General features: G+C 44.0%; 1 protein-coding gene across 1 annotated transcript in view; it reads right to left on the bottom strand.

The window, feature by feature from the left end:
• Nucleotides 1-25,358, bottom strand: part of LOC147712093 (caspase-7-like) — a 542,812-nt gene that overhangs the window by 485,233 nt on the left and 32,221 nt on the right. Inside the window, exon 2 of the mRNA XM_086922859.1 lies at nt 13,021-13,142. Within this exon, the coding sequence (XP_086778985.1) occupies nt 13,021-13,142 (122 nt within the window). The remainder of the gene's footprint in view (nt 1-13,020; nt 13,143-25,358) is intronic.

The following is a 25,358-nucleotide window of genomic DNA, read 5'->3' as shown; positions in this document are numbered from 1 at the left end:
TCCCAGTATGAGACAGTGTTATTCCGAGCCGCTTTTACGCTGGCATTCCATGGGGCTATGCGGGTGAGCGAACTAGTGGCGAGGAACAGGCAGGATGTGATGGGGGGACTGTGCCGAGAGCACGTCCAGGTCAGAGGGGAGACAATGACTGTCTCGTTTGTCAGGTCCAAGACCGATCAGAGTGCGATGGGGGACTGCATAATCATACGAAGGATTCCCGGGTCTTCCATGTGCCCGGTGAGTTGCGTGGAGGAATATTTAGCGCAAAGGGTGGCATCATGGGGGGGGACCTTGTTGAGACACGCTGACACCACCCCACTGACGAGGTTTCAGTTTCAGCGGGTGCTTGCGATGTCGATTTCCGCTGCGGGCTTGAACCCCGGCGAGTTTGGGACCCATTCCTTTCGGATAGGGGCTGCTACAGAGGCTACAGCCAGGGGTCTGAATGTCGAACAAGTTAAACGTGTGGGGCGTTGGTCCTCCAATTGTTATAAAAGGTATGTGCGGTTGCACATGTTGTGAAGCTGTAATGATCTACTCACGCTTCTTGTTTTTGTTTGGTTTTCAGTTGCGCAAGCCTACGAGGCGGGGCGGACTATGCAGTCGACCCAACACCGGGCCAGCGGTCAGACATCACCGGCTGTGAAAAAGGAGGTGTGGGTCGTGGGCCACTCATACGTGAGGCGTGCCGCGGACGTATTCAAAGCAGGTGACATGATTCACATGGCTGGGGAATACGGGTACAGTGTGTCCTTCTACGGAAAGGGCGGGCTCTGTATTGACCAGTTTCGATCGTTTTTCGAGGGTTTGTTAGGGCGGACGAGGTCACCGCCGTCTATAGTCATAGTACATCTTGGGGGCAACGATTTGGTGACCACTGGTAGACGACTTCTTCTTGAGGCAATGCTTTCCACTGTAAGTTGGTTAGCGAGAAGAGTTCCAGGGTGCACAATTGCATGGTCCCATATGATCCCACGGAAAGTGTGGCGGGGGGCTCTTTCGGTTTCTGCTGTGAATCATTCAGTGAGAAAAATTAATAATAAAGTGAGTAGATTGTTCCGTTCCAATACACTGCATTCTATTTCGCATGGTTGTATTAATGGGGACAGTATGTATTTGGAGGATGGTGTTCATTTGTCCCGGGTGGGGAACGAGTTACTCATAGGAGACCTGATAGCTTGGCTAAAGACTTTAAGACATGACCTTTAGGTAGGAGTGTTGTGGGGGGTCCGGATAGCCGGTCAACTATCCGGCCTGTGGCGGTAAGGTCATGATCGGTGAGCACTAATTGGAAGATCCCTATGAGTGGGCGTCACCCATTACGGATGGGAGCGCTCGAGGGAGGTGGCCATTGGCCCCTCAACGGGGAGGCGGTCCCTTCTAAGGATGGGCCGCCGAAAGGAAAGGAAAGGCGGTCAAGGCCCCTTCCTGGGTAGGAGGGGCTACAGCCCCCTCCTGGGGAATTTCCCGGGGCCAGGACATCTGCGACGGCAGATGTGGTAAGTTGTGTGGGGTTTGGGAGGGGGTCTACGCTACCTTCTAGATACCTCACACGAGTCCTCGGACGACCTTTAAGTGGCGTCGAGTTTATTGGGGCCCCCGTCAAGTCAAGGGAAATTGGTAGTTGCACTTGAGGTACACCTCTGTGCGGTCGCCCCTCACAAGTGAGGGGGATATTTCTGGTTAGGGATCTTGACACCGGTTACGACCTTGCCGTTGGCCCTTAAACGTTAGGATGTACAATTTCAAAATTTCAAGTTAAATGTTTTGTAGGATGTTAGTTCGGCTAGGAGAACCTTAGTATTAGAGAATATGTTAAGGTTAGCCAAACATCGCAATGTGGTAATGAAATTGTACATAATATGAAACTGTTATTTTAATGTTTTAATTTTGTTTCATATTTTTAATAAATACGGCCGGGAGGGTCACTCCCTCCCGTCTTCCAAAAGTTCAGAACTGTTTCCGGTTTCCCATCCTTGGGGATTGTGTTGAGAGGGGGTGGCGGGTATCTCAGCCATATGGAAAGGGGCGACCATTCGGTCCCCCCGAACGTATGGCAGAGTACCACGATCCCCCCGGGAAGCCATCTTGGGCGGGAGGCGAGTCTCGGCTGGTATGCCCGAAGCGGCGTAGCCGGGGCGCGCCTTTTTCCCGCCCTGGAGTGGGCTGGCCTAGACACTGACGCGGCCGGCCACGCCCTTCGGGCAGGCAGGGGCGGGTTTACGCCCGCCCTGAAGACGGATAAAAGGAGCAACAAGCCAAGAAAGCATCCTCTTGTTCCTGTGCTCTGAAGCTGCACCTCCTCGCTGCACGTGAGCTCGAGACGGAACGAAGAGCCAATTTTGACCCACCCACCAGCCCCTGAGGACAGCAAGTGGTTTTTGAATAAAGTTTGATGTGGTAACTGTAATTTTTTGTTTGCAGGTTGTGATTATTATCGTGATAACTTTGAATATGCAATAAAGAATGGTCAATTTGTGGTATGTTTTGCAAATAAAGTAATCCTGCTCTAGTGTTGATCAGTAAGCATGCGTTTAATAAAGTTGTTGTTTCTGTCTTTTAAGTAATTTAGTCATTTAGTAATTTAGTTAGAATTGTCGTATTTATTTTGGTCGGGCGGTAAGGTCATGATCGGTGAGCACTAATTGGAAGATCCCTATGAGTGGGCGTCACCCATTACGGATGGGAGCGCTCGAGGGAGGTGGCCATTGGCCCCTCAACGGGGAGGCGGTCCCTTCTAAGGATGGGCCGCCGAAAGGAAAGGAAAGGCGGTCAAGGCCCCTTCCTGGGTAGGAGGGGCTACAGCCCCCTCCTGGGGAATTTCCCGGGGCCAGGACATCTGCGACGGCAGATGTGGTAAGTTGTGTGGGGTTTGGGAGGGGGTCTACGCTACCTTCTAGATACCTCACACGAGTCCTCGGACGACCTTTAAGTGGCGTCGAGTTTATTGGGGCCCCCGTCAAGTCAAGGGAAATTGGTAGTTGCACTTGAGGTACACCTCTGTGCGGTCGCCCCTCACAAGTGAGGGGGATATTTCTGGTTCGGGATCTTGACACCGGTTACGACCTTGCCGTTGGCCCTTAAACGTTAGGATGTACAATTTCAAAATTTCAAGTTAAATGTTTTGTAGGATGTTAGTTCGGCTAGGAGAACCTTTGTATTAGAGAATATGTTAAGGTTAGCCAAACATCGCAATGTGGTAATGAAATTGTACATAATATGAAACTGTTATTTTAATGTTTTAATTTTGTTTCATATTTTTAATAAATACGGCCGGGAAGGTCACTCCCTCCCGTCTTCCAAAAGTTCAGAACTGTTTCCGGTTTCCCATCCTTGGGGATTGTGTTGAGAGGGGGTGGCGGGTATCTCAGCCATACAGATTTGCAAACCTGCTAGAGAGACCACGGGCACTGCGGTTAAGACTCTGAGCAATATATTCAGAGGGATAAAGTTCCTAATACTGACGAGTGTGCCTTATTTTGAATCCTGCTTTGAGGGTTCGCATGCAAATGGTGCCAGAAAGAAGACCCCATATATATATAAATTGCTGCAAAACATGTTGACTAAAATGCCAAATGCTGAATTTTCAACCTGAAGCACAGACTACCCTTGCTGGTTTGTTGATAACAAAATGATATTGTAAGTTCCTGGAACAGTTTGCTACCCTACTCTGTCAATGTGGAAAGGCTGTTGCTGTTGTTCATGTTTAACCACTTGCATTTTTACTCAGGGAATGTCCTGTTTTCTCCAACGGAACAGCAAGATGGATACAGTGATTGATTCCCCGGAGTGAAACTGTGAGCAGAAGTTGTAGGAGGGGCGGAGAAGTAGGACAACCAATAGTAGATTCCTACGACACGTGTTCAAACTCCAGATTTCCCTATTTTGTAACCTGTAGTCCCTAAAGGCAAGGCCTGGGCTGATATGGCGATGTGTCCGCTGGGAAAGAAATAAGAAAATGCTCCATCAACGTCTGGAGGTGCAGAGATGGTCAACAATTTTATAACATGGCCTGCGAGGATGCGATGAGCAAGGGCGAACTCTGGCAGTGCTGGACAAGTAATTTTCTTTGGTCAAGTTCAGGGTAACTAGAACACTCTCTTGAGCACACATCAGCTCCACTCGAGTCTGTCCCTTTAACTGAAGTCCCAAATCAGTAACCTTCTTAATCCTCAGAGAAATACATTCTTTGTAAACAAGTGACTGTGCCAACAGGGATTTTTTGAACGATAGAAACCTTTGCAAAGTCCTCTAATAGCAAAAAAGCATAACCACTTCCTTATTCCTACTGGTTAATCATCATCAGGTTTCTTGATATAAAAGGCATGTTTCACACAGTGAAAAGAAAAACAAGTCATTGTACAATTATTCAAAGCAAACATTTTGAAATACAGTCGTAAAAACAACCATGCCTATTGTGAGAGGATAAAGGGCAAAGTAGTAGTAGAAATAACAAACATTAACTTTATGGTGACTCGAGTGCTCTTAGTTCTTCTTTCCTCCTGCACTACAAACTTATACAAACTCTCGCTGAAGTGGGGCTGGATGATGCCCTATTAGATTGTACTGTTATTAAAACTACAAGGGCTGTGTATTGAATCTGTGGCTACCGTTCATCGACCCTTCACTCTTCTCTGCGTTCCTCTCAGCTCCATGGGTTCAGTCGCCTTTTCAGAGCCAGAAGCTGTTTCATAGCCACTGCAATATATTACCCTGGGGCCGTTTTATAGAAGTGCCCCAGGGGTGCAACCGGCATTTGCGCCCGCTTCGCGTGCCCTTGGGGCACTTTGGTATCACAGATGGGGTTGCAGACCCTTGTGTGCCCCCTTCTGTAATACTGAAAGCGCTGTAACATACACAGCGCCAGCGCTTCCTCGAGAGGGCGTTCCCTCATTTGCACGGGGGCATGCAGAGGCAAATAAGCTCCCAGGAGGTGCACTGTTAGTTCACCCCCTAATTGCAGCCCTCTGGAGGGGGGAAAGGGGGTCCCGTGGGCCCCTTCAGACTTCCTCTTGCAGGCGGGTGCAGTCACTCACTGCACCCACCTGCAAGCGGATCTCTAATCTGTCTTGGTCCCAGTGCTGTAAGTGGGTCCTTTTAAAGCAAAAAACTGACATGAAACCAGGTCCTCCTTATGAGGCCCTGTTTTTTGCCCTTTGCTGGCTTTATTCTGTGTGAAAAGGGGACGAAGCAACACAGTGGATGCTGTTATTTACCACTGGTGTCCCATGGGCTAGAATTCTATGGGGTTGATTTAAAGTTTGGCAGATGATGTAGTGGACATCCGTATTACGGAGAACAGTACCTCTGTAATCTCAAAATTTGGTAGAGTACCCTTGGGATGGCAAACGGCCCTGTGGTCATGGCGGTTCATTTTAAAGTATTAAACAAGTCATCAGTTTTGACGACTGTAGACCAAACTATTGATATATTTTGTTTTTCAAAAACAAACTCCCAAAGTGAGAGCTAATTTTTGAAAAACAAAAAAACTAATGAGCCCAACACCCTGGGAACTTTATTTGTGTTTCTTTTTTGTCCCTCACTGGCAGCTTTTTCATGGCATTACACCACCAACCCTAAAAACGGGCAGATAGTGTAAAGTCCTTCCTCCGACGGCTCCTTCTCCATCAAGTCGCCAGAGGAAGTATTCTATAGACAGAGTCGGCGGAGCCAACGGAGGCTCCATTGACATAAAAGTCTGCCCGTCTCTAAATAAGGTGGGCAGACCAAGTGATCGGTGGGTAGGGTAATACAAATGCAACGGAGTACACTGTCCACCAAACTCTAAATCTGACACTATGTTTTAACTTTTGAATAGGCATAGGGATAATGAGTTATTGCTGCTCAATTTTACATTTACATTGTCAACTGTTTTGTTGCTTTTCTCCCAGCATAATTGTGCTATGTAAATTGTAAAATAAATATTTTGTGCCTGCTATTTTGGTTATTATTTATCCTATTTGACTGTACTTGTGAATTTGTCAAGCAAAAGATTCTATTTCATAAGTTTTAGGCTGCAAACTTAGTTAAACAGCTATATCTCTTGTGAAGAATTCTTGGATAAGCTTCTTAGGTCACACCCAATTTAGAGCACTCCCGTCATTTTAATTCCAATTAAAGCCCTGCCCTCCCCCTTACAGATGCTTAATCTGCGCCTGAAAACGTGAGAGGAGGGGAAAAAGAGATGGAGAGAAATGGTTAAGAGAGCACTTTGTTACCAATGAAAATTCTTATGGGAAGTATTTGGTTCCATTGTTACACAGCCCCAGGCCAGCAGACCATTGGCTATTCAGCTACCAGGCAAGTCTGAGCCCTCCTCTCACACCTGACCAGGCCCCTTAAGGCATTGCTGGGTGCACCCCAAATCATTCTCCTCCATCTTGTGAACTGCAGTCCACATGTGCCCCAGATTGCAGTGAGCAGAGTCCAGGAAGTGGTTAGGAGACAGACTAGTGCTGTCTCTTCCCAAAACAAAAGTTGTTTAAAAAACGATTTTCCCTTTCTGTGATTACTGTCTTTGCATGTGGTTGCTACAGTTTTAAACTGCAGTTTTGACCTACCTGTGTTTGCATAGGTTATCACCTGTTTTGTGTTTTAAACTTGTGGTTTTCCCTGCCCATGATTGCTTGCATTTAACGTGTTGAATTGTGGGATTTGCAGTCCAACCTCTATAGTTTGTCCCTCTCATTCCTTGGTGACAAATCTGTTTTTCCTCCAAATTTCGCCTTTGCTTTCTGCTTAGGCCTGTGTGCTCAAACAGTGCACCCCCAGCCACCATTTTGTGTTCACAAACCAGTGAGGCCGCCCCCTGCCCCCCCCCCCCCTCCCAGCAACAGGGATTTTCTACATCAGAGGGTGCTTCTGTGAGCTGTTTAAACTGTATTTACTGGGGCCTGTGCACTTCGTTTTTTGGCCAGCAGGGGGAGTAAAGCTTTATTCAAACAGTGTTGTTAGATTTCGAGTTAGTGAAGCCTTTACCTGCTGAAGTCCAAAGTTGTGGATTGTGCCTGTCTGTCTCTTAGGAGATTCTGAACAGGAGCAAGCAGCTGCCCAGACCCCATCCCCAGGCCAGCAGACCATTGGCTATTCAGCTACCAGGCAAGTCTGAGCCCTCCTCACACACCTGACCAGGCCCCTGAAGGCCTTGCTGGGTGCACCCCAAATCATTCTCCACCATCTTGTGAGTTGCAGCCTACATGTGCCCCAGATTGCAGTGAGCAGAGTCCAGGAAGTGGTAAGGAGACAGACTAGTGCTGTCTCTTTCCAAGACAAAAAGTTGTTTAAAAAACGATTTTCACTTTCTGTGTTTACTGTCTATGCCTGTGGTTGTTACAGTTAAAAATTGTAGTTTTAGCCTGCCTGTATTTGCATATTTTATCACCTGTGTTGTGTTTTAAATGTGTGGTTTTCCCTGCCCATGATTGCCTTCATTTAGTGTGTTGAATTGTGGGATTTGCAGTCCAACCTCTGTAGTTTGTCCCTCTCATTCCTTGGTGACAAATCTGTTTGCCCTCCATATTTCACCTTTGCTCTGTGCTTAGGCCTGTGTGCTCAAACAGTGCACCCCCAGCCACCATTTTGTGTTCACAAGCCAGTGAGGCCAGCCCCCCTGCCCCTCCACCCCCCAGCAACAGGGATTTTCTACATCAGAGGGTGCTTCTGTGAGCTGTTTAAACTGTATTTACTGGGGCCTGTGCACTTACTTTTTTGGCCAGCAGGGATAGTAAACCTTTATTCAAACAGTATTGTTAGATTTCGAGTTAGTGAAGCCTTTACCTGCTGAAGTCCAAAGTTGTGGATTGAGACTGTCTGTCTCCTAGGAGATTCTGAACAGGAGCAAGCAGCTTCCAACTTCCTGGCCAGCAAACCTTGTCTGAGGTTGCTGGGACCTTATATGGTGTGCTGGTGGTTGGCATGTGTGTACACTGATTGGTGGTTGTATCTGGTGTTTCTATTGGGTTAGGGTTATTGTCCTCATTGGTTGGGTATTTGAGGGTTCTGATTGTTTTTTTAGTCTGTGATTCAATCATTGCAGGGTTGGGACTAGGGCTAGGGTTCGGATTTCTATAAGAAGTAGGGACTAGGGCTTCCTATGTTATTGGTTGTTGGGAGTAGGGTGGGACTAGGGCTAGGGTTAGACCTTTAATTGGAAGTAGCTATTTAGTGCTTCTGGTGTGATTGGTTGTTGGACCAGTTGTGGGACTAAGAGTAGGGTTAGGCTTTCTATTGGAAGTAGGGACTAGGGCTACCAGTACCATTGGCTGCTTGGACTTGGGTTGGGACTAGTGGTAGGGCTAAGGCCTTTATTGGACGTAGAGATCAGGGTTTTTGAACTGATTGGGTGCTTGGACTAGGGCTAAGATTGGCTGTAAGGTCGTGGTCTCCTATTGGCTCTAGAATTTAGGGCTAGTGTTGTGATTGGATAGTGTTAGGACTAGGGTTCCCATTGGCTGAAGGGGTCACCTGATTAGTAGGGCTAAAAAAGGCCAGGGTTAGGGCGTCTCAGCCCGGGCGTCGAGGCTAATGGTGGAGAGGACCAGGGTAGTTGCCTGTTTGAGCCTGTTAAGGGTGGAGAGGACAAGGGTAGTTGCCTGTTTGGGCCTGTTCGAGACTGGTCGGGACTAGGGCCAGAAATGCTGCCCTTTTTCTCATTTAAAAAAAAAATCCTTCACTCTTTTATCCCTCCACTATCCTTTTTCTATCAAAATTAACAGACTAACATGTTCACTTCTCGAATTCCATATTCCATGTTCAACTATACTAATATACTGCTCAAATAACTGAATAACATATCTACTACTCAAATTACTTCATATTTATACTATATTAATTTTCAACACTAATCCTTTATGGGTTCCGGAGTGGTGTGCTACTTGCCAAAAAAGCGCTTCAAAACCCATCAGGGGTAACAAGTGCTATATGAATGCAAATATTTCTTCCCCTTTTATCCATCCGCTATCCTTCTCACTCCAAGTAACAGACTAATATCCACCACTGAAATTACCTCATATTTCACCATATTAATTCACCACTAATCCTTTATAGGCTCCCTGAATAGCATGCGTCAACAAGCGAGCGATAAATAAATACTAACCTTTGACCTACTCTATACTTCTGCTATCACTCCAAATCCAAATAACTGACTAACCTATCCACCACTTAAAATGTACTTGCATGTTTCACTATACTAATTCAACACTAATCCTCTGTGGGTCCCGGAGTAGCGGGCTACCCGCCGAAAAAGCGCTTCGACGCCTCGTCAGGGGTACTAAGCGTTATATAAATGCAATTACAATACAATACAATACAATTACCATAGCAATTTTAATTGGTTAAAGATTTCTGGTTAACATTTGAACCTATTGCTTTCAGATTGCCTGGGTGAAGCGGAACAAACCCAAAAGAAGATTCCTGTCTGATTCGCTAAGCCATGTCACTCTACAAGGCACCTCAAGAAACCCCAGACACATTGAGGCCTGTTGCACCCGATCCACTGGGTGCAATACTGAGCCTGGAGTCATTGAAAAGATCTTGGACAGTAGGGCATTTGGCTAGTCCATTCTTGGTCAAATGCTTGCAGAACAGAATGCGTTTGTCTTCAGTCAGACTGATCTGTTCAGGAGATACTCCTGTACAGAAATACATCTTGTATCTGCTGTCATGACTCGAATATTTAGAGGGTGTGGCAGGCTCCATAAATTCTGGGTATGGAAAGAGGGCTGTCATTTCTGAAATGTTTAGAAGGCTAAATTTGTTTTATTATTATATACAAACATCCTTAATTCCAATATATTTCCAGCTCGAAAGGTTCACTTTCTGACCGCACATTGGAGTTGGAGTCCATAAACATATATAAATTACATTGCTACTGTGTGGCTGTCACTAGGATGCAAAGTGTTCCCTGGTAGACCATTGAGCTCATTGATTCAAAGAGACAGCTACGTGTTGTAGAGTGGGGTTGAAGGTTTGAAAATGATTGCCACTATCTATGGAATAGCTGCAAAGGCAGCTTCTGTCATTTCATGATTGACCCAACAAGAACCTATTCTGCAGCACTTTTTGCATATAATGCATTCTGGTTAAGGGGCTTGGGGGGGTCCAAACTTTCAGGCATACTGTGTCGCGAGTCAGCTGCAAAGGCTTGCGTACTGGCTGGCGGGGTGTAATTTTCAGAAGCTAGGTTATATGCCCCAATCTCTAGTTCGAGGCACCCTTCATACACTGCTTGTACCTCAGGGTCAGATTCCAGTTGCAGCCCCACTTCTGCTCCAGATAGCCCTAACCTCTTGGAGACGAGCAGCACAGTATACGAGGCATTGGGCACTATATGCCCCTATTACCCCGCAGCTTGGAATCCCATGCCCTCTGGGTTGCTAACTAGTCACAGCATAAGGAACTGGGTGGAGAGAGGGGTATCCACTGTGGGGGCATTGTTTATTAATGGCACAATGATGCATCATGAGAATTTTGCCTGGGAGCAGGGGGTCCAGAGATCTCTTTTTATACTACACGCACCCATCAACAAATATGTAAAGAAACACTGGACCCCGGGTGGGGTAGAACCCCCTACTCACTAGCTAGTCCACGCCCTGTATCTGATGGGAGAGGGCCGTCACCTGGTGAGGGTGGCTTTACAGAGGGGTCTGCGCAAATGCAGCTATTCCCCTCACGACACTCAGAGGAAAATTGGCAAGAGCCCTTGGAAAAGACATATCAGACAGGGATATTTAGCAAGAGGGTATCCCCCAGTGCTAAATTTAAGTTCATACAGTATAGGATATTACACAGGGCCTATCTTACACCACACCGCTTAAACTGCATATACCCGGAGGCACGGGAACACTACCCAAGATGCCATGTAGACGGCGCTGACCTACTAAACATGACATGGGCATGCCCGCGACTGGCAGGCTTCTGGACGACGGTTGCTGCTGTGCTGGGAGGTGTGACTGGGACCCATCGCTGGGACAATGCAGAGTGATGCATACTGGGGCTGTGCCGTCGCCCTAAGATGCAGAGGGTGCAGCTCCAGTTTGCAGACTGGGCCTTAGTGATAGGAAAAAGTTTTATCACCATGAGATGGACATCGGCCTTGGTGCCAACGGTGCGGGGTGGAAGAGTTAATATGATGGGGTAGAGCAGAAAGCCCGACAATCCGTAAGGAGGAGTGCAGGGGGTTATCGAAACAGGCGACATCCATGGAATGGAACGTGATACTGCAGAGCCTTAAAGCCACAGCCACTTTAGCACTATAACTCAGCTCAGAGCTTGGCCCCACATCTAACCTGTAGCCCCAGACATCCTCCCGGTGTCCATGAGAGACACGGCCTGTTCAAGGGCTCTGCTTCTGCCTCTAAGCCTCTACAAGGAGTTTATACTAAGCCAGAGCCGGATTCTAGGCAGAGTAGCCCAAATTTTGGGTGAGCCAGATGGGGGGAGGGAGGGTTGGGGTAGTTATGGTTTACTGTTTTTATTATTTATCAACCGGCACCTGCCACATGACAACGATTGTATGCAAGGCTAAATGTTAATTGGCTGGGCTTCCCCGTCTTGGACTGTATTTTACATGTCAGACCTAGGAAACTATTTCTCTCATGTTGGAAGAACAATACACTGTATGTAATAAGATTCATATCAGGTGTTATTTTTAGAGAAAATCAATATAATTTTTTTTTTAAAAAATGAATTCTGGTTCAGTCAGCACGCAGTACTACAGAAGCGCTAAAATAAGTTCAAGTGTTCATTACCCGTAACACTGTTCCCTTTCTTATTTTTTCAACCACAGGAGTATCACTTTTCTGTAAAATAATCAGGGGTGGGCGGAATTTGTGTAATCGCATTACGCAAATCTCCGCAAAACTGTAAAAAATCTCTGCGAACACGCAGAAATTCCGCAAACATGTGAATTGCTTGTTCGCAATGCTTTTTTCCTGTTCGCAATCGCTGTTTGTGTGCTCGGGGGGAAATATCTTGCGAACACGCATTTTGAGAATGCAAAGAAGGAAAAATGTTTGCGATGTTGCAGAACGCAGAATTTTGGGTAATGTCGCCTTCTCCGCGGAACGCAAAATTACGCAAATTCTGCAAGCGGAACGGAATTTACCGCCCAGGCCTAAAAATAAAGGATTACTCTACTCTTCTAGTAGGAAGGGTCTCGTCATAGTTTAGCGCCCAAATGTGGAGCAACGCAGGCAATGCCATTTACAAATGTAGCATATGCACTGGTTTGGTGACAGCAATCTCTGCTAGTTGGACCACTCTACCAGGGCAGCATACCAGGCCAGTCAGCATTTTTCCAAAGGGCCCTGAGAACCCCACGAGTGCTCCACCCCACCCCCAAAGCAGTGTATTGCTTCTGGAAATTAAAAAAAACATCAATCTCTCTGACACGTGGTGAATTTTCCTCTTAAGTAAAGCAGGGCTCTGAGCATTGTACTGGGATTTTAGGACAATCACTCAATATGTACAACGCTTATAGTTTCTAATGCACTTAGAGCAACATTTCTGAGGACATTGTTGACGTTTGTATGCACAAGTGACTGTATTAACAGGTAAATAAGCATACACACACATATGTGGATTTTTTTTCTCAACCTTGTCAACAAAGTTCTTCAACCTTAACTCTCTCTCGACGGCCAATTTGCTGTATTCGTTCACTTCCAGTAAGTTGATACACTCCCTTAAAAAGCAAGCTGTGAAACCAAAAACTAAAATAACACTGCCCCGACTCAAAAGATGGAGATAGCACATCCGTATTCTCTGGACATGCAGCTCTCTACCCTATTGAAATGCTGAGAAGAGCCTTTTGAAGTACGCCCACTCTAAACACAATCAATTGGAGCAAAACAGAATCTTTGCAATTGCATATAGACTTCGAAAGGGACTAGAAGAGTATGCACACACGGACAAACGAACAAAAACAGAGCCATTTTTGACAAGGGTGTAATTGAAAAACGGCCAAACAGCAATGTAATGGAAACATTTTTACACTCTATTTGTGAAATGTACAACTGCTCTTACTTGTGCAGAAATGGAAGTCGTATACTTCTGTCTGGCCTGGCGTCGACCGTGTCTGCATCCCCACCTTCATCTTCGTCCATTGGTGGACTCTCGGGCACAGGAGAACTGCCAGAATCTTCCATCTGCAGAGCACATCAGTTAACAACAAAAAGGTAAAAACAGCATGAGAGCCCTGTCCTTAATTTCTATAAGACCCACTAGCAGGTCAGCATGAAAAGACAAATGAGAGGAAAGCAGTCATATTTGATATTTGATCATTCGGGAAGCGGTGTTCGTCATTCAGAATTCAACTACTGCTAGATTCAAACTATCAGCAGAATACAAAACAAAAACTGAACTCACATATCCTTTAATGCACATTCTAATTACCCTAAACGGTAATGAACAAACGCTTGATACTATAAAACCTTCCTAATTCAGCTACAACGCTTCATGGTGCACCCTGTAGATTTGCGTCAATTACTAGGTCCTCTAACCATCTCTCAATGTATAATCTTGTAACTGGTTGGTTACATTTTAGACAATCTGAAAACAGTTTATGCCAACAACGAGCATTAAATATACCCATGTAGGATTCCCTACAGCCCCAGACAAGTTACTGTTTGGATCTACACTAAAAAGGCTACTATGAAATTAATTGCGCAATAATGTTTTCCACAATGAAAATATATTGAGCGCGCTAGTTTAAAATTGTTATTAGAGAAGCATTGCAGTGAACTCACTGACAAGCTCAGTGCAGAAAAGATGTAGAACCTGATTTAGAGTTTGGTAGACAGGTTACTCCATTACAAATGTGACAAACATCCTATCTTCTTTATTACAAGTGCCATAGGAGGGCATACACTTGTAATAGGACAGGTGGGATATCCATCATGTTATGCTGGAGTAACCCCTCCACAAAACTCTTACTCAGGCCCTTAGTGTTTGCACAGTGTATCAGTTGGTCTTTGCTCCTTCTACTCAAACAATTTATCTTTGCTTCCACAGTTTTCCACAATTTAGGTTACATTTTTATCTTTTTGAGGATTTATTAACAATTCCAGGAGACTTTCTGGAAATATACGGAATTCACAGATATCCTGGAGTAATCCAAATTAACACCCAAAAATCTATGAGGTTTGGGGGGTTTCAATATCACTTGCGAGGGGTTTGTCTTTAGGTTTATATTTTCCCACATTACAAATAAAATTGGGTATTAATGAATTTCATTATAAATTCTAGACGCAACCAATATAGTATGTATGTAGTTGAAACTAGTTTAATGTAAAGTTTAGTAGTGCATGTATTAATATGTTTTGGTTATGCAACATTTTAGAAAAACTGCCATATTAGTTCAAATGTATGCTGTTCCTGTCTCTGTGTTATCACTCCCCTTCATCCGTCCCTTCCACCAGGTCCCCTTATGCATCATTCTTCCCACAGGCTCCGCGAAAGCAAAAACAATTGATGTAATGTGTGTTTGATTAACAACAGTACAGTGGTCACTAAAAGATGAAGCTACTAGTGTACTAGAAGGTAGCAACATTCAATATATTTTATTTTTGTGTTTGTGGGGAAGAGTTCATTTAGCATGCTCATAAATAGCTGTTGTTAAATGAAGCAAGTTATGTTCAAAACTTTTCCGGAAGTCTGAATCACTGATCAGCATCCTGTTTACTTAGCACAGGGGGTAGTGCTAACTTATAATGCCATTTACGTGATGAACTCTGATTTCTCAAAATAAATGTTACAGGGATCATGTCATGCTCAATCTGTGCCTTTAGCGAATTATCCAAGCGAGATTTGTGTATAAGAACCCCTTAGCTTGGGGGCTCCGCATGCTTTGCCTTGCAGACTTTCCTGTTTAATTGAGGATGCTGTCTGATTCTTTCTTGATTTTGCTACTCATGTGAGACTTAAAATTGCAGAGTTATTAAGAAAAGGCGATAAATCAATAAATAATTCTGAACCTTTATGTCATTGTATTTTTTACCACTTGATTTTGTAATAAAAACCTTTAACTTTTCCCTGATCTAGAACTCAGTTATTCAGTGGACCTTCTGACTTATTATGTTTCTCTGCAAAACTGATGTTGGGCAGGGTGTTCTCTTAAGCAAGATTAACCTGGAGTGGAACCTCCTGAGGTAAATGGGGATATTTTGAAATGCTCAGCCGCTTCCACACACCTTTACACAGAAATGCACAACAGTGTAAAATCTACCACATCTGTGCATAGCTAAGATTTTACATGCAGTACCACTTAAAAATATTCCATTCACTTATAATTGATGGCAGTGACAGAATATTAGAGTATGGTACGATGTGACACATAATGACAAACCGTGATACAGTGTGACACAATTGTATGCATTGTGCGGTGCTTAATGTGAGCCAGTGGGGCCCACTGGCAACCATTGTTGGGGACCAGCAATAATTTTTTTCTCATCTCGTAATGACTGCGAGCAAGAGAGAGAAAAACACATACATGGGAAAGAAAAAGAAAGGGAAAGGCAGGAAACAGGCACACAGGGAGAAAGCAGGGACCGACTAAAGTGAAATAAAGGGGAAAAGGTGTCTAGTAGTAGGCTACAGAGTCCTTGGGTGACGTCAACCCTACTCAGCCTTGGTATTTGGCGCCACCGATATTTAATAACTCCGCTGGAGTGGAGCTTTGGACACCTGCACTCTTTCTCTTACAAAGGAAACACTGCCATTATGGTCTCATTATATTGTTGCCCACAATTAGTTATTCTTCAAAGTTACTGGAGAGGTGAGGTAGACACCTGAATCTAGTTATTTCCTTCAGGGTAGCAACAGGCCCCCCCAGTATCTCTAATGATCTAGAACTCTGTTTTAGAAAAACTTCTATTTGTGTTCTGAAGCATTTCCATGAGGTAAGATGTATAAACTTTTGGGGCAGACTCAGATGCATGACAGAAGCAAAGCATTGTCGTGCTTCTGGCCTCTTCCGCTGTGTTTTGTATCTGCCCGTTTTAGAGAGTGATACATACAACAATGTAGTCTTAATGGCAAAAATACAATATTGAATCACGTATTCATGAGCAACCAGATTGATCCTTGCATGAGAGAGACAAGAAAATAACACACTTAGGTTTTGCAAAATACATTCTATTTCCATTTTATAGGAATTCAGTAATATACATATACATTGGGGGAGAGGTGTGGCGCAGCAGCCAGGGCGACTGACACTGGACGCTGGGGATCAATCCCCGGCTCTGGCGGCAGGGTTCGGCCCAGCACCATGCGACTCTGGGCAATAGCTCGATTAATCAGCGCCGAGATACCCCTTCGGGGGTGATTCGTGCATTATACAAGTACTGGATTTACATTTAAATTGAGAAAATTGTATCACAGTTGCTCCAAAAGGGTGCATAGAAAAGTGTTCATAGAAGTGCTCATGTCAAGAAATTATTTATATTTATACAATGAAACACTGGCAAATGTTGCTCAAAATAGCCAATGCCTGCTGGAAAAATAACTTGTTCAACGTTTAATTTGAGTCCACAACTCCAGATAGGTGGGCAAGGAATCAAACACAGCATCTAAAAAGGATCTAGATATTGAATCCAGGCCATAAAGTAAATATTGACGTTTCACACCTAAACACTGCATAACGTTTGCTTTAAAACATTGCCTGCGGTCTTCATCAGGACAAAAAACAACGAAAGAAGAAAAGGGCAATCAGTAGTAGTGCAAAGGTTGTGATTCGGTGCAGGGTCCAAACCCACTCTAACCGCATTGGGCACCAGGCTCCCTAATCCAAAAACACACCATGATAAGGAAATCTCACATAACTATGGAGTAATGAATCAATACATCAACCAAAGAAAAAATGATAAACTTGCAATGCTGACTATTTGGATGGCTCAGGCCTTAGCTACTACCAAGTAATTTAATAATAAACCGGTCAACCAATGAATCGCAGCAGATCTCTCAGCATCATGCGCTGAGAGATGCAGCCTTCCTGCTGAGAAACCCACCACAAATTGGGATTCTGCTGCCTCCCAAGGCGTTCTTTTCTTCTTTCTTACTTTGTTTCTCTGTAGCTTCTTGCAGCATGTATATAACTGCTCATAATATTGACAAAGCCCATATCGAATAGTAGATTATCTTTGTTCTTTTTTCTTCAGTCTAATTATTTACTCATTTTTTCTTCACATGGGGTATACACTGGTCAGGTGTTTGCTTGACTGGTCCCTTTATGCTGGCATGGTAGTAATGGAAACTCGGGGGAGTCTTGTCAACCAGGCGCTAGAAGAGAAGAGTGTGTCCTAGCACTGGGATAGCTCCAATAAGAAACAAGAGCCTTACACACCCGAGGGGTGTCAAGCTTCATTATAGGGCAGCTCCTCGTTGGGCCGGTGCTGCAATGTCCAACGGGCCCCACGAGGGGGCTCTTTGCTAGAGTTCTTTTCTGGTTGCCTTCGTGGAACTTGAGGGTGTTATGAGAGGTCATATGTGTAGTGAGTAGAAGTGGGGTGAAGTGTGTGTGATATAAAAATAGAGTCTCCAAGGGAATTTTTTTTCACTGTGTTCTTGTGCTATGTGTTAAAATATCGAATGGTGTGTCGTGGACTGAAGGGGGGAATTATACCCGCTTCGGTCTAAAGGAATGTGTAAGGTGTGTGGAGGGTCGACATGTTTCATGCCCTAAACTGTCGAAACGGATCTCCACATTTCATCAGGACCTAAATTACATCTACTACTCATAAGGGATGGCTTGGACTAGGTGAAACTCAAAAGACAAGCCACGTCCCGTAAAGTCTGGACTCAAACAGTAGTCCGAATGTGTGGTGAATGAAAGAGGTTAAAATGTATACCTTCTGGAATAAAAGGCACCTCTTTTGAGGGATTAATTTGCCCCAACCGTAACTGGCCAGGGTGATCGCTGATTTAGTGACTGAGGGAAACTTCAGTCAAGTATCCGGTCCGTGCGATGCCAAAGGAGATGCCATCCCGTGACGGCACACATATCAATCAGAGTGGTGGCAGCCACTCTGTAGTTATAGCTCAGGTGAGGTGACCAGAGATACGGATGTTGTCCCTTTATAACTTTACCCTTCTTTGAAGAATGTCCGCGAACCTTTCCAGACCTACAGCCTCCGTTTCATTGTTGTATTGACATTTTTGGCATTTTACATAGACTTCCGTACAGCAGCGACCCGCCTTCGCAGCAGCCGTAAAACATAATCAAGCGATATTAACATGGATTTATTATCGACATGTATTTTAAAAGTGTCTCGGTGGCTAACCAGATGATGACAGGCTGGAGGGGGAGGCTCTAGGTGGAGTGTTTCAGCACAGAGCATGTCGGGTTGCCGGCTGTCTCCGGACAGCCAAACCGACATGGACACTGCATGTGTCCAATGCCAGCTACATTTCGGTGTTGGAGACATGCAGGCACAGGCTCCCAGTCTCTCTGGTAGTGCAAATCGAGGGATCTCAGGCCAATCCTGAACTGCTGTCATGCATGAGAGCAGCGTCAGGACTGCCCGCAGAGGAGTCTGGGAGCCTGTGCAGTGTAGCAGTAAAGCACCAAGTCGGTGATGCAGCGAACAAAACTTTAAGGTAGCCATGTTATTTTCAGCTCCAGTTCCCATGTGTTCTGCGTTACGCCTAACAATGTAGGTAAGTATTAGGTTTGGTATTTTTCCCATACCTATTGCCACTTTAGTAAAGCGGTAACAGGTAGGGAAAATATTTATGAGTTCATATACTGTTTTTAAATGAAGGAGTACAGTGGTACCCACAATATTTATTCTTTTGTTTTTAATTTGCAAATACACTTTAAGACACTATATTGCTTAACACCTTGGCTGCTGTGGTTATTTTTCCCCGGTGCTGGAAAACTCTTGTTGCCATATATTCATGACGAGCTCAGCTCGTCATCAGCACACGACCACCGTGGCTGATGACGAGCTGAGCTCGTCATCAGCATCGAAGGGGTTAAATATAGTGTGCTAAAGTGTATATCTCAATGCTAACATATTTAAATATGCTGTAAAAAGTGTACAAAGTAGTGTGTAAATTACAAAAAATGACTGTGCTATTAAAACACACACAGTTCCCCGTAGAGTGATACAAAAAATATGGAGACATTTATAAACAGAAATGGTCCTAGTATAGCTTTTTTGGTAGTACCACGGAAGTACTGCGCTACTCTGTATACTTTACAAAAAATATAGGGAAACGTATAAATATTTGCTCTACTTGTTACCACTTTACTAAGGTGTTTACAGGAAGGGCAAAAATACCAGACCTAATACCTACATCGGATGGTGTAATGCACAACACAATCAAAGTGTACCTAAAAGCAACATGTCTGCCTATAATTTTTGTAAAGGCAGTCATTAGTCAATCAGCTAATGAACTATAATCTCTACTGACTTTGGTAGTAAAGCGAAATCAATCAATCAATATTTATAAGGTGTGGCAGATCACCAGGAGTGTCTCAAGGCACTGGAGTTGCTTGTTGCTTTGTGGTGCTCTGTTCATTATAACAGCCAGGTCTTTAGTCTTTTCCTGAATTTTCATGCTGAAGAGGGGGTCCTGAGGTGTAGGGGAATGTCATTTCAGGCTTTGGCCACCAGATGAGAGAAGGAGCCTCCTCAGCTGTTGAGTAGGTGGACTCCAGAGGGGGTGAGGGGGGGTGTGGGGGTTGTCTACAAGGAGCAGTGAGGCGGATTGAAGGTGTCTGGTCGGTTGGTGGAAGGTCACTCATTTGTTGATGTATGCTGGTCATTCATAGTGTATGGCTGTAACCTTGGGTCAATATCTTGAACTGGCATCTCTTCTGGATTGGGAGAGTGTATCTTCTTGAGGTTTGGAGTGATGTGGGTCCAAACGCATCCTCGAAGGTCGAGGATGAGTCTTGCCACTGCGTTTTGTAATGTCTGTAGTCTCCTCAGGAGGTGTGTGGTGATTCCTACGTAGAAGGTATTCCCGCTGGTGACGAGGGCTCGAGTGATGGTCCTTCTGGCGTTGATTGGGACCCACCTAAAAGTCTTACGGAGCATGCATAGGGCGTGGAAGAAGGCAGGTGAGACTGTGGTTACCTGTTTCTGCATAGATACCTTTCTGTAGAATATGATGCCAAGGTTGCAGCGTGGTGCGGGGATGGGCCTAGTTCCACAGGCCACCAGGTGTTGTTTCATGGTGAGATATTATTTCCAAAGATAAGGACTTTCGTCTTGTCTGTTTTTAGCTTGAGATAATTGTCTTTCATCCAGTCGGTGAGGTTCCTCATCCATTTGTGGAAGTTAGCACCGGTGGCGGAGGGTTCTTCTGATAGCAAGAGCATAAGCTGGCTGTCATCAGCCTAGGACATGATGTTGAGGCCATGCAGTCTGGCAGTGTTTGCAAGGGTGGTCATGTATGTGTTGAAGAGGGTGGCGCTGACGGAAGATCCTTGTGAGATGCTGCAGATCATCTTCTTGGGTACTGAGGCAAACAGTAAGGGTGGATTCTCTCGGTCCTTCTGGTGAGGTATGAGGCTATTCATTTGAGGCATCTCCTTTGATTCCGAAATATACCCACACCTCCCTAAAATACCACACAAACAGTTCTCACAAAGTTTAAATAATGTAAAACGTATTAAATAGCTGCAGTACCTATCTCCACTCCCCTAAATAATCATCTGCACACCATAACATCTAATCCTGTCAAGTTTTACCACATTATGAACCACAGTTTTAGCAATACACAGTGCATGTAGAATACATTGGATTTCAGCACATTTTGGGGACCTCCGTCAACATTTACATATTATAATAGATATTTTGGAGATTTTACATTTTTATCTTTTTACACATTTTAATGGTACGTTTCCTTTAATTTACACACTTTACTTTCTGCCATTCCTCGGTGTAACTGTTCACTTTATGCCACTCCACTGCACACTATTTAGGGTATGCTACTCCAGTTTACACTACAGTATACTCCACTACATTCTACACTAATCCACTGTATGTTACTCCACTCAACTCCACTATACGCCACTCCAATTTACAGCGCTCTGCTCTACGCTGTTATACTGTCCCTCCAATGTATACTATTTCCTATGTACAATACACTCTGTTGTGGAAAATATTATAATTTGAGATGTCATCATTGTTTTGATTAATACAATGATTTCACATGCTATAGCTTATGTTTTTCCTGATTAAACCACTGATTTTAAATACCCATATGTACAATGACGCAGATATATTTACATGGTTTCCTGTCCACATTCCTCTAATGGTACTTTTTTATGATTTCAAATAGCTTATCCATACATAACTATACACATGCCACTTATTGTAGCTATTACTAGCAGGCATAACCCTCTATATATGCACCTTCATATACATAGAATCAATATTATGGTGTAATATATAGTTTTCCCCTTAGATAAATGTATCTACTTATAACAGCGGGCATAGTTCAAAGTATAATGACATGTCTTTTTACAACAGCAGTGATCAGCATACCATTTATGCTCTATCTTAGCATCAGAACTATTTTATATCACCTCTGAATGTATGATTTGTAATTGTCGAGCCCTGACCCCAGATGAAATCAACACTCTCCTAGATAGGGAGACAGGCAACAAGTGGTTACAAACTATATGAAGCCTAGTACACATCCACAGTAAGGCCCAATGGGTACAATAATCCCTCATCGCCCTTGAGAGGGCCCCTCAACAAGTGGAGGCAGAGTAGTGTAGAGTAAGCCTACAAATCTCGCTGGAACCATTCCATCATGATCACATGGACACAACACTTCCTCCTTGCCTGTAGAAACAGTACAGAGAGGTGTGGATGGTCGTGGTCCTCTTTACACTCTCATGGTTCCAATATGGTATAGCAATGCCAGCAGTGACACAATGGACACAGGCCTGAACAAGAGCATGCTAGGCATGGTGAGACACCCGACACAAAACAACTACTCAATGCTACTATTACTGCATTACAATATTAGCACAGCAAAAAAAAACACTACAGTTGCAACATTACCGCAAATTGTACATGATTCCCGCAGGAAGTGAAATCTTGTTGACCAGCGGTTCTCACAAGTCCGACAAAACATTTATATCCTGCTTTAACAAAACCAACCACTTTGCATTTGCCTCTATTAGTTTTGCTGGAATAATCTTTAGATATGTTGTCAAAGTAAACAGATGCACAACTGATAGTTAAAGTGATGACTGCTGTTTTGCATACTGACAAGTATCGTTTGTCAGGTCACTGTACACAATTGTGGTATAGCCTTGAGTTTTGATTGTAGACAGCATGTGGGGAAGAGACAGTTCTTGACTAATCTTCTGAAGTGAAGATGGTTGTCTGTGGATCTTATGTTTGAGGGTAGGGAATTCCATAGTTTGGCTGAAAAGATGTTCTCTTCATGGTTTTTTTCTTGTATGTAGGTATTCGCAGAAGTGGGTCAGGAGGCCGCCCATTCTCCCATATAGCAGCAAGACCGGGAACACCCTCCCCCAGGACATCTGAACAACACCACGCTAACAACATTCTGCAAGTAACTGAAGGCCTGGCTCGCTAACAACATTCTGCAAGTAACTGAAGGCCTGGCTCTTCGACTGATGCCCATGACCTTCCGCACCTACTCAGCGCTCAACAATACTTTTACATTACATAAAATTATAGGACAGGAAGCCATTCCTAAACAGAGGTTGCTTTGTTGTATGTATTTGTTGATTTTCTCTTTGTCATGTATTGCTTTGTGTGTAATACAAAGCAGCTTAAAGGAGGATCTTCTTACAACTGGTAACCAGTGTAGCGTCCTCAAAACAGGGGAAATGTGAGCTTGAAGCTTTAAATGTAGGAGTCTAAGCCCAATGTTCTAAATTCTTTGTAATCTTCGAATAGTTCAAAATGTTGAGTCATGATACAGACCCTTAGCGTAGTCCAGGACAAGAGAGATGGTAGCTTTAACCTTCTGTGGGAATCTTGGGTGTGGCAGTGTTTTCATTGGGAAAAATATTGATTTGCCTACCATATCCACTTGTGTATTGTTTGACAGTTTGGTGTCCATGGTAATGTCAAAGTTTTTTAATAACCTTAGATATTTTTTAAGCTGGCTCTAGATCATCAGGTCAAGCGCTGAGAGGGTCGCCAAAGGTGAGTGTACCAAATTAGGAGGCATTCAATTTGAGGTGGCTCTGTGTCAGCGACTTGTCAACAGCTCAGAGGCAATCTAAGAGTTTTGATGTTTTAATGTCCTTTGGAATTTCCAATTTCAGAAGTATCTACATGGCACCTGCAGGTGATGGTAAACCCATTGATCAGACCTGTTAATGATTCCATATGTATGTTGGAAAAAAAGCATGGCTGAAATAACTGAGTCTTGAGGGACTGATTCTGGCTTCCTTAAAAGAGTATAATGATCTACTGCGTCAAAGGCCACTAAAAGGTCCAAAAGGAGAAGGACAACACCGTTCTGGTCCTCTGTGTTTTTAAGGTCTTCCCAGATGAAGATTGAGTCCTATTCAGTGCCTTTTCCTGGACGTAATCCACGTTGAAAATCAGAAACTATGGAATTGTCTTCAATGAATTATGACCAAGGCCTGGCTGGCCGTACCGGGCATCAAGCTTTTCCCCAGGAGGCTGGTTTTATTATGAGGGGCCGGTTTTGTAGCAGTGCAGCATTTCAAAAACACTGCAAAGTTCTTTGCATATTCAGCAGTTTTTCAGCAACAATAAAAGTGTTGGGTTAACTCTGGTGATTAAAGTACCTTCTGGGGAGAGATAGGAGTTTGTCTAGTGGTAGTTTTGACTCATTAAGGTAGCGCAAAGGGTTAACAAGCCTGCTGCAAAGAGCATGTTCCATACATATCAAAGAACAATATTTTGTTTGCATAGTTCAATGGGTTACTGCGTTTTGCCACAGAGATTCTTTTGCTACTGTGCAGTTCATACATTACACTCGCAATCTAGCACAATGAGCTATGAACTGCCATTAAAGAGGTGTATGCAAGCTGCATGATACAGGTTAGAAAGTTATTTTTTTCCCAGTCTTTAATTATCCTGATATTGCTAAAAAGAAAAGGGTGGTTTGGAAGGAAATAAATTTGTATTATTAAGGTGAACCCTAACTACTGTATTATGTCCCGAATCCTGAGTTTGTGTTTCTCCTGATCAAGCACTCTTAAAAAGTGCCTTCGAGCATGGATGGCACGTGAATCCTACACCTTGTAGTCCCCTTTCTCCCATGTAATATTTTCTGTAGACTGATTTACACATGTATAATTCATTGTCTCTGTATGTATGTGTGATGTAAAGTGCTCCGACACCCTACACGGGTATGAGAGGTGCTATAAAACAAATAAAATGCATGTGAGAGAGGGGCTATGGAAAGATGAGAGGCAATGATGGAAGGTGATAGTGAGAATATTATTGAAGAGCAACAAAGATTGTCGTAACCTAGTGCACTGAATCATTGGAGAGCTCCAACAAAGATTGTTGTAATCTGGTGCACTGTAAGGTCAGCAATTACTATTCCTTAAAAGCTAATACAATTGAATATATAATGACAAATGTGTTGTAGAGTGCACCATTTTCTTCCATATTTTATTGGGGAGAGGGAAACAGCCTGACCTCCCACCCCACACCCCAAACACCAGGCTCAATTGCTGCGCTCACTATGTCCTGTACGGGGGCTGGCCTGACAAATTTTGACTGGGCTGCTTTGGGTTCCTAGTTAGGCCCTGATTGTGGCATCTGGGTGAAACCTGCTCTTTCTATAAGTTTGCCCAGGAATGGGCCATTTTCTATGGCTTTTCTGACTGCTGCTATTTTACAGGATACCCCATTGTGTCTAATTAAAATACCACAATATACCAGAATGTGTACATTTGAAACTGTTCTCCATTAAGTTATCCTCTTTTTCTTTCCTTCTTTCATTCTTGCTTTCGTTCTCTCTTTACTTCACTTGTCTTCTTTCATTCTTGCTTTTTTATATTCCTTCTTTCCTTCTCTCTTTCTTTTCCTCATTCCTTTTCTGTTTCCCTTCTCTATCTCTCTCTCTTTCCTTCTTTCTATCTCAAATGTAAGTGGTTTGCAGCCAATGCCAGACTGAGTGACTTTTTGATTGATGAGGGCCTGGTATATTCCCAAACAATAAATGTTTGAAAAACCATGACAAAACAAAACAAGAATTGCCAGAAGACTGGTGGCCAATGCCTTTTTCATTCTGCATTGAAGCCTCATACATAGTATTATCATAACATTTGTTCCTCCTTGTGTGGTAGCAAGAATGCAACCGATCAACTTCCCGTTGACCTGGCAGGGAACATGCATCGTGCTCCATTCTAATGCATTTCAGTGAGCCAGAACGGTACG

The sequence above is a fragment of the Lissotriton vulgaris genome, chromosome 5, assembly GCF_964263255.1.
Source record: "Lissotriton vulgaris chromosome 5, aLisVul1.2, whole genome shotgun sequence".
Classification (NCBI taxonomy): domain Eukaryota; kingdom Metazoa; phylum Chordata; class Amphibia; order Caudata; family Salamandridae; genus Lissotriton; species Lissotriton vulgaris.
Note: the sequence above shows the minus strand (reverse complement) of the source record. Positions and strands in the feature narration are given on the sequence as shown.